At 30.7% G+C, this 14,142-nt stretch overlaps 2 protein-coding genes across 5 annotated transcripts; one reads left to right on the top strand and one right to left on the bottom strand.

Annotated features, from left to right (window-relative positions):
* Positions 1-64: 64 nt before the first annotated feature.
* On the bottom strand, positions 65-8,794 carry LOC125060268 (thiamine transporter 1-like). Of its 4 annotated transcripts, XM_047665078.1 has the most exons (8): positions 8,540-8,792; positions 8,117-8,363; positions 7,656-7,786; positions 7,333-7,477; positions 3,001-3,143; positions 2,258-2,443; positions 1,426-1,643; positions 65-969 (listed from the first exon to the last, which is right to left on the bottom strand). In XM_047665078.1, exons 2-8 carry the CDS (start codon positions 8,349-8,351, stop codon positions 723-725), a joined length of 1,305 nt encoding a protein of 434 aa, XP_047521034.1. In that variant the 5' UTR covers positions 8,352-8,363; positions 8,540-8,792; the 3' UTR covers positions 65-722. The 4 variants fall into 4 exon arrangements, with proteins under 4 accessions (XP_047521034.1, XP_047521036.1, XP_047521037.1 ...); XM_047665080.1 differs by lacking the exon at positions 8,117-8,363; XM_047665081.1 differs by lacking the exons at positions 65-969; positions 1,426-1,643 and having other exon boundaries at positions 2,266-2,443; positions 3,011-3,143; positions 8,117-8,794.
* Positions 8,795-11,567: 2,773 nt separating this feature from the next.
* On the top strand, positions 11,568-13,980 carry LOC125060418 (zinc finger protein 510-like). Its single transcript, XM_047665318.1, has 6 exons — positions 11,568-12,072; positions 12,156-12,277; positions 12,554-12,763; positions 13,021-13,155; positions 13,254-13,328; positions 13,400-13,980. Exons 1-6 carry the CDS (start codon positions 11,954-11,956, stop codon positions 13,939-13,941), a joined length of 1,203 nt encoding a protein of 400 aa, XP_047521274.1. The 5' UTR covers positions 11,568-11,953; the 3' UTR covers positions 13,942-13,980.
* The last annotated feature ends 162 nt before the right edge of the window (positions 13,981-14,142 follow it).

Raw genomic sequence — 14,142 nt, 5'->3', positions numbered from 1 at the left:
ACTATTAACAGTTATGACTCTTTAAGTTTTGTTTATGTGAATATAACCGTAATAAAACAACAAAAAAATGCCACTATATATTCATATCACAGTCTACATATCCTTTTATACTTAAAAAAAAACAACAATAAAATTTTTCATACTAATAACTTCATAATCCTCTGGCTAAAAATATATTAAAAAGGACCTAACAGAATATAAAGTAAATCTTAATTGACATTCTTTTATTTATTACTCTCATTTAGTTTAGGTTTTATTACAAAGCCTTCCAAATGCCTTAAGAAAGGATGGTATGACCAAGAGTTTAATGAAACAGATGTAGTCTAATAAAATTCAAAGTAAAAATCTGTATAATCAAGAAAAATAGTTTAAAATCTGGTTACAAAGTTTTATTATAAAATGTATTATTTTAATACAATATGAAAATACAAATTATAATATGTCTCACAATCTACTCAAATCAATGTAGATCTACTATCATATAAAATAATATACTTACTATTAGTTAGGCTTGTGTTGAAGTAAATATTTTAATGTATGCAAGTAATACACAAGCTATGTACTCAAAAAACATATCATGTATTAAATTTTCTCTTTTACATAAATTATCAAAGAAAAAATGCTTTCTATACTTTCAAGAGAGAATGAGATTAAAAATCCTTATATAATAATTTAAAAAAAAATTAAATTTGGTGATTTTTTTTATACATCAAGCACAAATCTTAATACTGGTTTAAATTAATACTATGTTTCTGTATAAAAAAATGAATTACGCAGCCAAGAAGCCAAAATGAAGCAAGTAGTAAGAAAAATCCGCTTATAAAATAATATTGAGCATGAATTGGTAAATCTAGGGTTTGTATTAGGACTAAAGTCATAATAGACTGTAATCCTGTACCAATTAGGGTGTTGATACCAAATATCAATCCAAAACAACTTTCGTCACTTAGCTGGCTAGCTATTTTGGCACTGAAAAAAAAAGGTTAAATATAATTCAAATATGTATCTTATTTAGTACAATGTATTTTGGATTTGGTAACCAGAATTTTTTTATAGACAAGATCGGTCTGATTACCAGATCCGCCTTCTTTGACTGACACATGTTGATTATTCAAATGCATGAAACCAAGGTTGTGAGTCACTTGCTTAATCCACTAAATCAACACTGCTCTTTATATGAGATTTGGCTATAATGTGCCAGAAATGTTAAAATCCCACTAACTTTCATGTAAAATTCTAAAATATCAGGCAGCAATTTGTAATATATATCCAGCAGATTTATATATTTATTAACTTACACACTTAATTGTCTGGATTGATTTTGATGATTTTTTGTGTATCTTGTGGGTTTAGGATGATTAGGTTAGTTATATGAAATCATTTTCACTACAGTTACTTTGCTAAAATAATTATTTTACTATTTACCTTGCCAGTGTAATTGTATAATGAAACAGCATGCCCATAACTATGTAGCCAGTATATGATGTGGTGATATCATTAACATACGTCGCTAGGAACATGGCAACACCCTGTACCGCGGCGATGGGCGCTGGCAACACAGCGTCGGTCCAGTATGAAGCTAGGAATGCACCAGCCGCACCGAATGCCGTTTGAAGTGCTTCTACTGCCCCATTGTATAGTTCCTAGAAAGATAAATCTAGAATTGGCGGCCCAAACGATATAGTATAGTTAATGGATCGTATTTATTTTACATAAAATGTAGTTCTTAGTAAGGACTCCTTACTCTATGTAATTAAAAAAAAAGTATAATATTTTTACTTTTTAGGCTTTAAGTATGTCGAACACCCTTTTGCATTGTGTGACTTTACTTATCACATTTACTTTTTGTTTTACATAATTGGGTATGCCATTTGTTGCTGCTTGCTTTATTAGAACTATATTTACAAATATTGTATGGAGTTAGGTAATTGTAAAATTTAAGAAATTCTTAACAGGTCTAGAGTAAAACTCAAATTTTATCACCGCAAAAGTATTTTGCATAGACAAGCTACTACCTACTGCCACAAACACTGTAGAAGAGACTATATGGGCTTATAATCGTTTCTTTTTATTTCCATACCATAAACTAGACTAGCACCATCGGGTAGCAATCTACAGCCTTTGGAGCTGTCTCGTTATACTACAGACGTTATATAATTGCACGAATATTTAAAAACACCAATAATTTTGACAGCTCACGTTTTCCATACAAAAATGGGTATTAAATTTTGATGGCCTTTTATGTGTGTAAACTCACCATTTCTTCGTCACCACCCCGTATCTTCTTCCACAATAGTTGCATATAAGTCTGTGACTGAACAAACAGTGCGAGTGCCACTGCGTAAAGGGCAGACCACGCTACAACTTTGGGTCGTGAGTATGCGCTGCGTGCGTGGCGATATATTAATACAGTAGCTTCGGAAATTTGAGACCGGAATGATTTCTGAAAGCACAATTATATTTTAAACAATGTTTCCCAATTTTTCTTTCTAACCAAATAAAACCAGTGGCGCTCCAACCTTTTTAGGTCTGGGCCTCAGAATTATGTATCTGTTTCATGATCCGAATAGGCAAGTAGGTAATCAGCCTCCTGTGCCTGACACACGCCGTCGTATTTTTGGTCTAAGGCGAGCCGCTTTTCTGACAGTTCGAGCGAATGTTAAATGCGCACATAAACAGAAAGTCCATTGGTGCCATAGCCGCTATCGAACCTACGACCTCAGGGATGAGAGTCGCACGCTGAAGCCACTTGGCCAACACTGCTCTCACTATCTCTCGCTTTCGAACCTAAACCTGGGTTAATATATAGCTTTATTAGGAAACAAACTCTCAATATATAATGCTCGGAAACTTGCATAAGTTAACATTCGTCAAAAAAACTTAAAATTTATTGCATTTTGCAAATTTTCTAACAAATAAACCGTTCGTCTTATAAGTTAAGCTTCCATCTAACGATTTTTCCTATTTTGAGGGCTTGTATACCAAGAAGCCATTACTTACAGAATCGTACCCGTCTTGTGGTGGTTGTTTTTCGATCGGTATATCCGATTGCGTAGTACCGTAGGCAACTGACCGCCGATGAAAATATATTCCATATGGTACTGGAGGCAGCCAAAACGCCCAAAACGTAGCCAGAATTTGAGCTGAAATGCATATTTTAAATTTTTTTATATAAAATAATCGGAGCCAGTACAATTATTGTGTTATGTATGAATGGATACTGATGTTCTATGAATCGCATTAAAAATATGAATTCCAGAGAAGAGACAAGAATATATCTTAAAAACGCTTTCTAACACTTGAAATCGACATAAAATTCGTGTTTCCGTAGACCGCTGTAGAGATGCTAACTTAGGGATTTCCCCCCATTTAAGGAAAAAGCTAAATTTAAAGAAAAAATCCTTAATAAATATGAAGTCATTAATTATGGTCAGGTATTTTATACTACTTAAATGTATTTTTTATTCATATTTGTTACTTGTAAACCTCTCAATACGAATGTGCAATTATTTTTTAAGGGGATTTTAGTTGATATTTAGGTGTATTTGAAACTGGTTTAGAACCCAACCCAAAAGTTATGTCTAGACATTCTATAAAAGTTCACTGCATCACTGGTCTATGGGAATAATTTGATGACTAATGATTTGGCATTCGGAAATGGGTATTTTATAGAAAATTGTGTTTTGTTTTTGTTGTAAATGTAGGGTACATTCGTTTTAATTTACATTTTAAATAGAAACCGGTTACATAATAAGCCTTGAGCTAAGACAAAGAACAAAATTTAAATAGTCAAACATGATTTTATTAAGACGTTTTCATTGAACGTATAAATGTTTCACATCGATAAAGATAACGAAAAGGCACACAAAAAATAAGTGCATTCAGTTTATAAAAATCAGAAGCGGCATTCAAGAATTATATTATCGATATAAATGTCAACAGTTTGTTAGAATACAGTGAATAAGATGGTTCAGGTTAAAATTATTTATTCCAAGTCGTCGTAAATTAGATATTAATTAGTTTTCAATTTTAACCTCGTTTAGGAGGAATGCAATTAATTAACGCATATTCTTTTAACCACTTTCCTTCGGTGTTAATAGTTTTTCACTTTAACTGTAGGATATGTACGCAAAAACTACTTGTAATTGACCGCCGAGAAAAACTTAAACGGGTTCTTCGAAACGAAACGTAAACTTCGAAGAAAAATCCAATGTCCGGCGACATAAAAAATCTAAACAATTAAGATTTAAATTCATCATTACTATCAACAGATACAACAACACTTCGTCTGTCAAAGACCAGAAAAGATCCGCGTGCTTTTAGAACTACAGATGCTGTTAAAGCCAGAATTCGTAGAAACCCCATTAAGAAGCAAAAAATCTTATCGCGACAAATGAAGATCCACCGCCGTTCCACAACTGAGCATTTTTCAAGGAAGTTTTTGCCACGCACCACCACTTTGTTGAATCAGCTGCCAATTCGGCCTAATAGGGTCCTTTAAGAAACTCGCGTACCAATACTTAAAAGGCCGGCAACGCACTCGCGAGCCCTCTGGCATAGAGAGTGTCCATGGGCGGCGGTATCACTTAACATCAGGTGAGCCTACTGCCCGTTTGCCCCCTGTTCTATAAAAAAAAAGAATCCCGCTAAGACTATGTCGCGTATTTTAAAACAAGACCTAAAGCTCGGCGCTTAACGTCGATATACAAGACATGCTCTAAATCAATCCTTAAACTGTTCTTTGAGAACATTGCAAATTATATGATTTTTTTGGGCGTCTGTCAGGTTAGGTCCTTTAGTTTCTGATGTAAAATTAAAGTCCAAAATGTACGTCCGATACGTCACGCAAAAATACAAAAATTATATAAAAAAAAATTAAATTATTAAAAAAACTATATTAAAGTGGGCAAGACACATTGGCTAGGCTTCAAGATGAAGTCGCGAAAACGAGTAACATCATGGACCAAAAGGTAAACGACGCAAAGGCAACTAATGGATTCCTCGGAGGCTATACCTGTGAAGGGCCTTCCTACTAAAATTGTAATCTATAATCGTTTTATTTTGTAAAGTCATATTAAATCAGTGGCGCTACAACCTTTAGGTCTTGGCCTCAGATTTCTGAATCTGTTTTATGATCATTTTTAAATCTAATAGGCAAGTAGGTGATCAGCCTCCTGAGCCTGACACATGCGGTCGACTTTTTGGGTCTAAGACATGTCGGATCCTCACGATGTTTTCCTTCACGTTCGAGCAAATGTTAAATTCGCACATAGAAAGATAGTCCATTGGTGCACGGCCAGGGATCGAACCTACGACCTCATTTATGAGAGTCGCACGCTGAAGCCACTAGGCCAACACTGCTCTATAAGTCATATCAGTTGTTATAATTGTTTATCTTTGGATATTATTTTTTATTCATAAACCTTCTAGACTTCACACATACTATGCAACTTATTGAAATTACACAATTATACATTCATATAAAAACCCCGAGAGTGATAAAACCTTTTCCAAATTATACATAAAAACTGATTAACGATAAGAGAGGAATGCATTAAGCATGCAATAAAGATAATATGTTAACTGTCTAACAATTACATTAGACGCAATCCAACAATCAAGGAAAACAATTAACACTGTTTGCTCTAATTATGTAAGGGTTTTCATGTTAATTGTTCTAATTATTGTATCTAGCTGTAATCTATTATATTAATCAAATATCGCAATAGTGAAATGTAATAAAATAATTTTTAATAACAACTAAAGATTAAAATAGTAGATTAATTATGTATTTATTTTCTATAATAATTCTAGACAATAAATACGCTTACTATGGGAAGTATCAAATCACTTTTGTATAGAATTTCCACTGTGCATAAAAATATTTAAACTATTAGCAGTGTTAGCATGGACTGGTTTACAATATTTAACAATTACAATGTGAATCTACTACATTATATGAAATAAGTAGCATAAATTAATGTATTTCATTTCATTATTAAATGTTTTATATATTTAAATTATTATAATTCATTCTCAATACTGTTTTTTATACAGACGTTTTTATATTTTGCACCAGTCGTGATAAGACTGACTGTCCTGTAAAGTATTCGTGTCGTCGAGTAAAATAATGTAATCGATCATTTAAATCCGTTAAAAGAGTTATTGTTCGATAAAAATAGTAGTTTTCCACTTACAGTTGCTTTTTTGTTGACAGTGCGCTCCGTATATGAGATGACATAAATACAATTTGTAATTTGAATCGCTTCAAATTTTAGCACACAAGCTAAAATTAACAACAATCTAATTATAAATGGCATAATGATGCGCGATAAATTAAAATGATTTAAGATATTATTGTGCAATCGCTCCGATGGAAATTACTCGATTCGAACGTTTTATTTCAATAGTTTCAGATAATAAAGCTTTAAGCGGTAATATTTTTAAAAATAAAGCTTGTTATATTTTTGAAAAGCAAATTGGAGATTGGGTTGCCTGTCTGTTATGTTTTCTTTTTGCTTTACATTGTTTTAGAGTTTATTGAGAGAAGTTGTAAGACAGATCCCCTAAGGGTAAAAAACATCTATCGTTATGTTTATTAGGATAGTTTATGTATTAACTATCGCTTGAATTAATTTTATGTGATGTTGTAAACATAAACAATCATTAAGTGAATAATTCAGATTTTCCTCTGTATTTATCCTATAGATTATAAATATAATATATTTTTGCCATATTATCATTAATAATTGCTTCACCAGAAACCGAATTTGAGACTTATTCTCAAAGTTGATAAGCCATGGATAAAAATTACATTGCTTAAAAATAGAAACCTAAATACAGAAAAGTTTTCAATTACGACTAAACAAGGTCAATTAGGTATCAATTGATCTCAGATATAGGTATAAACGATTTTGTAATGTATGTTTGGTGTATATATTATATAAATTGTGAATTTTATGGGAAAAGTTCGCACATGATAAAGTAAAGAAATTTTTTAAAAGTGACTTGATTGCAACCAGTGATGAAAGCCACCGTGTTTATGGCAATAATACTTATGGTGTAATACATTAAGGTAATTATATTATATATGTATGAAGGAAATTTTAATGCTTTTAATGTCATTTAGTGTTTTTCATTGTTATAATAATTATTATTTTTGTTTTCACCTAAATCTGTTACATGTACTATATATAGTGTATGTATTTTAAAAAATATTCTTATGTGTAAATCTGTTCTACTATCAAATATTCTAACAGAATATTTCATATGACTTTCTACTACTTGTGTATCTGTTTCTTAATAAATAAATTATTTATAAGACTCACGTACCTGCAAGTGTTATGTAATTAAGGTCCCGAAGATCCATTATGTTAAAGTGAGTTAATAATTGGGAACTCACTCCAGAGAGAAAACGACCAGTTAGTGCGGCCATGCGAGTGTAGGATGAGACTTTAGGGTACTTTGAAGAGTCCACCTTAAGCAAGGATATAAAATAAATTTGAATATAAAGTTATTTATAAATGAAAAAAATGGATGTTTATCAAAACTTGGCTAATTTAAGCATTGTCATAAACATAAAATAGACAAGGACTTATAGTTGCCTTTTACTTATTTGTTGGGAAAAATAGAAAGATAGAAATAAGAAATTTAACCTTTGCATAAATGTATGTGAGGTATGCAACCTCGGTTGCCATGTAAATTCCATATAGAACTTGAGACACTTGAAGCCATTCTAAACTTGTAGTCCATAGTAATACTGCATACACTGCTATTCCACTTATACCTGTAATGAATGTTGAATATTTAACATTATTATATGTACAAGGTAGATAGAAAAATAATCTTTCAAATAATATATGTTAATACAAAAAAATCAGTAACTTTTTTCTTTAATTTTAATTACGATCAAATGAAGGTTAAAGCATAACTTATTAACTATAAAGTAAGATTGCATTATTGTGTAATCAAAAGATAAACTTAAACCCAAATATTCATATTAAGATTAGATAAATATTACGTGACTGCTTATAATGATAAACTATTTTATGTACCTGATTAACGATATCATTAAATCATGAGATTATTTTTATTCAAATTAGAAAGATAGACTTACCTGAGAGAATAATGACTGGTTTAAATCGTAAGAAATCTGTGATTAAAAATACGATGACTAAAAGTCCTAGATAGGAATACGTTCCCACAGGATAAACATCACGGTTCAATTGAGATTCTGTAATATTTCTCCACTTTCCAAGCAAAAACTCTGTTACAAAGGGTTCTGAGGGACGAATCTCTCTTAAAGTGCCGAATAGACATAATATAAGAGTAATCTTTATCCAACCGTGCATCTTGATCGAGTTCTATGAAGAAACTGAATTATTTATTACTGATAACTAATGTTTTCTCACGGTGTCTACACTTAGTCAAAAGGATATCTCCATAAACTTTCTATGATTAAATGAGTGATAGCCATAAAACCTACTATATATTCGTTACTGTTCACTAAGGACATATTTTTTACGATATTACAACTTACGTAATTTGAAAAATTGCGCGAAAAAGGCGCAAAAATAATCTTCTTCTCACGTCGGAAAAATAACAAAATCACGCTTAGTCGGGGTAAGTAGTCTGTTATACAAAATAAAACATGCTTAAAATTTCAAAACAGATAAATCAAATGACTTTGTTTATTTGTTTTCTTCTGAACGTAAGTTATAAAAGAATTGTACTAAAATTAAGTTACTTATCTGGCAACTGACAGCGTAGACTAACATGTTGAGTGTTGACACTTGACTGCGGCGTCCGACGTCAGTGTAATTTCATTAATCAATTGTCAATTATCACATTAATTTAGAACAGCTACTAAACGGCGTTTTAAATAACTACGGTTATTATACAGACATTTTTTTTTTGAATTTAACAAAACATGAGTTAATCATTACTTTTATACATCTTTTATTTATCTATATATATAAAAAGAAAATGGTGTTCGTTTGAGGCTCTTTCACGCTTAAACGACTGATCGTATCGACATGAAACTACCACCATTCGATGCGAAATTTTTCCTAGATGGTTTATGGCTATTTATTTAATTCCAACGTTCCTTCATTTTTTTATTTCTGTTTTACTTTTATGAAAATTTTTCCCGCTAATAAAACCAAAAGAGGCTTCCTGCGGTTCTAGGAAACGTCAACATCTGTTAAAAACTCGATTTTCGAAATATTTCAATTTTCTTAGCGGGAAGTTAAAAAGAAGAATAATAAAAATATGAAAAAAAAATAAAATAATGAAACATAAAATTTATTTTAATTCGTCCAGCAAAGCGGGCGCGAAACGGCTAGTATTTTAATAATATCATAATGGGTAAGATTCAGAAACTAGACTTAGCATGAAGTTAGAAAAAAATATGGCTCCCGTATTTTGATATATTGGAGTCATATAATATGGTTAAAAGCACCAAGTATCACAATTTGATGAATGAGTGTACGACCACCAAGCAAAAAAGCACATAAATATTAATTAGGTGTGTCTTTCCCCACAAACACATAACTCACGTAACATTTTGTTAGGCTTATAGTCAAAGTTTTTGGTAAGTCGTCGATTTCGTGGACTTGGGATTAAGCTAAGCCAACACTCGGAGAGATTTGCAGTTTGCTCTATAAATACCGACTGTGTCTTAACTCGATAGTTAAGTCAGAGCAAAGTCACCCTAAGGGTGAGATCTATAGTGCGCACTTGGACTTTGCTCAGACTTTACTTACGAAAAACACTAAGGTTAAACTATGATTTAGTATATTTATAGACATTTTAACGGTGAGATTAAGCTAAGCTCAAGCTAAGACAGAAATTGATGTTTCATTTCATGCAATACCTTCTTTATTATCCTTTAAAAAAGTAAAGAATGGTTGTAGTTAAGTCTGAGCAAAGTCTAAGTGAGATCTATAGTGCGCACTTGGACTTTGCTCAGACTTTACTTACGAAAAACACTAAGGTTAAACTATGATTTAGTATATTTATAGACATTTTAACGGTGAGATTAAGCTAAGCTCAAGCTAAGACAGAAATTGATGTTTCATTTCATGCAATACCTTCTTTATTATCCTTTAAAAAAGTAAAGAATGGTTGTAGTTAAGTCTGAGCAAAGTCTAAGTGCGCACTATAGATCTCATAGAGCCGAATAGTTAGGTATCAATTCTTAGCTTTTATGTGTGTTCTACAATAACAAAAACTAAAGTAGAGAAACCACGCTAAGTTATTAATCTAAGGAATGTGCTTACCCTTTCCTTTTTAAAGACTAATGCGTTAAAATGAGATAAATAATGTTTACCGTATTTTATTTTACGAAGATTGCCAGTAGTTCACTTCCGGGCTAGAATTGTACACGGTATAGTACTCGACATATTTATTTTAATACCAAAATTATTTACCATGTTTATACTTCCTGTTTAGAAGTTTTTGAATGTGTAAAAACGGATTCAACACATGTAAAAATAAGTTTGAATTAATGATATATATTATACAAAAAAAGAACCAAACAATACTTTTTAAATAATTCAATGCCCAAATAAGTGTTTGATTTTTAATACATTTCGTTAAAACGTGAAATTCAATAATCTACCATAATTATTTTAATACAGTCTAGGTTACTATAATGTTTATCTTAGTTGGTTAAAAGTAATATTATTACATTATTATGAATGTTTTCATGAAAACTGCTAATATTTAAAATTTTGTATTGCTTTCAAGTGAAATCATGTATGGTTTAAACTGATTTTCATATGATCGATGATTATGGGTTGTTTAATTGGGCCAAATAATCTAAGGCAATCGTAGCAATATGTTAATTTTATATCTTCTTCATGATTTTTTGCTTTTGTTTTTGCATCAAAATTGAAATCAAGCATTATTATAATATACAGAATGGCTCAAAAGTCGTGGATCAAACGCAACTAGGGGTTAGATGGGGTCATCAGCTGCAAAAATTGTTCTACGGGAGGTCCTTCAGCTCAACCCCTGCAGAGTGATAATTTATTTTGCGTTTTTATAAGAAAGTTGACTTTTTTACTAATAATTAATATTAAAATTCGAAAAAATCTACATTCTGTATCTTTTTCATAATATCCACTAGATTGATACTGACGAGTCCTTACTCCTTGCGTTAGACATGTTATTTATTGTTGTTTATTGGGTATATTGAAGATAATATTAAGTTCTACGATATAAAATTTTAAAAAACTGTGAAAAAGAAAATATATTGTATGTATTTACTATTTGAACTTGTTCTTTCTAATCTAATTAAAACAGAGGAATGGAAAATGGGTATAGAGCGTAATGTAAAATTAGAAATGATTTTATTATACAGGATTGTGTATGCTGTAAATTATTTATCTACAATCTATGAGTCAGTCGATTTAGATTCTATGTACAGATTTTTAAATTTAAAATGTATATACTTGGTTGTATGGACTAAAGTCCTTTGCCTTTCCCATTAGGGATAAATTAATATCATCATCATCATGATATGTCATAATATGATAATAATTATTAATTACTATCAGTAATCACTTATCAGTTTACAGTTATCACTGATCAGTAATTCAGTAAGTAATTAGTCTGCTAAAAGGCAAAAGCATCAAATGCTTGATTTTATATCTAGCTTACGAGCACTCAATGCTGAATGCTTAAGATTTATGAAATTTTTAAGTTTCATTCAGAAAATTTATTTTTATTTATCGTCGTGCTAATGATTACTTTATAATTAATTAATTTCTCCAAAATAATTGATAAGACGCGATAATTTGATAAGCTTAAAGTGATAGGAGCAGTAGAATGTAGATTCTATTCAATCAATCATTGAGCTTCTGTGTGACGAGACTTATCCGCAGAAATTGTCATACTATTCTGATATAATTTTCTATATTCTATTTCTAATAGCATTTACTATAAAGCTATGTTTGCGTGTGGATACTGTAGTAAAGCATTTAAGTATGAAAGTGAAAAGAGAAGGCATGAAATAAGTCACACTCCTCAATTTGAGTGTACAGAATGTTTAAAAAAATTCAGTTTTGTGTAAGTTTTCAAATGTTACATTTGTATTATTTGTTTGTCAATCTATGTTACTTTATTTAATATAAATAAACATGAAATTTCAGTTCTGCTTTGCGACGTCATCAGAAACAACACAAAAGAACTGGCATAGTCCAATGTTCTGAATGTAATAGAAATTTTAGAGATGAAACCTTGCTTAAACGTCATATTAAATACGCTCATAAAGGTGAGTACTTGTTACATAGGAATTCTCAAATCTTAGTAATGTTTATTTATATGCATTATATTCATTTTGTATCACATCTAAAAAAACTTTGGTTTTTTCTTCTGTATTGATTGTGCTGTGAGATACATAAAGAATTGATAAAGAGTGAAAAATATGCTACAGCTTCAAGTGAAAATTATTACAATGAACAATGTTAAGATATTCTTTATGTGATGTTAAGTACATTCACACCATGTTTAATGAGTTAATTACAGTAAATGACAAATAATGTTTCAGAAACACATATTTGCTCTAAGTGCGAAGCAAAGTTCAACAGCCAGCAAGCATTGTTGTCTCACCAGAAAACTCATAAACCAAAGTCGGAAAGAAGATATCAGTGCAGTTACAATGGATGTGAAAAAACATTTAACTTTGCACATCATCTTAAACATCATGAACAAACACATTCAGCGGAGAAACAACATTACTGCTCTAGTTGTGGGAAAGGTGAGTAAACTCTATGATTCATGGTTCATATGTATAATGTCTTTGTGAGGTTCTAGATATTTTTACATTTGTTGGTTGGAGTGATGATGAAAGCTATGTTTGATTAATGCATATCAAAAAAAATTATATAAATTTTAATGTAAATTTAGACGTTTTATCTTTGTTCATAATTGTAAAACAGTGTTTCTTATCAAGTATACTTGTTGTTTCACTAACCTAACTTTAAATTTTTTAACTCTGTCTTGAATTGTTTACAGGATTTATTCAACTACATCATTTGAAAACACATTTGAAAAAGCATAAACCAAATTCTTGGCTCAAATGCAATTTACCAGAATGTTTGAAGATATTTACAAATGATTATGCATTGAAGCGCCATCTGGCAACACATAGTGAGTGTTTCAAAAATTATTTATTTTGCTATGCAACTGGCTTACAATAATTGTTTTTACATTGAAATTTATTTCCCATTTCAAACTTGTTTTTACAGAAAATTTGATTAGTGCAGATGACTATGAATTACTTTATGGATACAATAGGATCACATCACCAACTTCATTGAACGGTATTGATTTGTGAATTTTGTTAATAGCTACTGTGTATGTCATTTTTTTAAATATATTTTTTGGTTTTCAGAAAAACATAATGATTTAGAGCAGATGTACATGGAAGATGAAAAGGAAACATCAGAATTGTTTAAAAAGTACCAGTTGCTTGAAGATTTATCTTTTAAGAAAAGTAAAATAATTGCTGAGAGAATAGATAATGTACCTAACTTAGTTACTTATAATTTTGGTGATAGTACAAATTTAAATATTAGTGCAAATAAAACTGATGATACTACATGTAAAGGCTGTGATTGTGCAAAAAATAAGGAGACTTTAAGAAATGAAAATATGCCAGAACTTAAATATAACAGTGATGGTACAATAAAAATAAAAGAATTTATAGATACTGATATAACAATAGCTAAAAATGTTAAAAAAGTATATATTGAAGATAAAAATGATTTCAGTAACTTTGATATACCATATAATAGTTGTAAAGCAGTTTTAGGCAAATGTATTGTTTCTGGTACTGGTACAATAAATGAGAATTGTCTTTGTGCAAAAATGGCGATTGATGACAGTCCAATGATCTATCATGAAATTAGTGAATTAACACCAATTCCAGTGTAAGTAAAGTTATCATTTATAAAATATATTGCATTGTTGAAAGTTTTGTTTCTATTAAATCCTAAACATTTTTACCATAAACTTGGAGATGAATATAATTAGGGGGCGTCCATAAATTACGTGAGGTGTTTAAGGGGGGGAGGGGGTCGAGTCAAATCTCATTTAATCTTACGTTGGAGAGAGGGGGGGTCTCGGCAAATATCA

The sequence above is a fragment of the Pieris napi genome, chromosome 21 (assembly GCF_905475465.1).
Source record: "Pieris napi chromosome 21, ilPieNapi1.2, whole genome shotgun sequence".
NCBI classification, from domain to species: domain Eukaryota; kingdom Metazoa; phylum Arthropoda; class Insecta; order Lepidoptera; family Pieridae; genus Pieris; species Pieris napi.
Note: the sequence above shows the minus strand (reverse complement) of the source record. Positions and strands in the feature narration are given on the sequence as shown.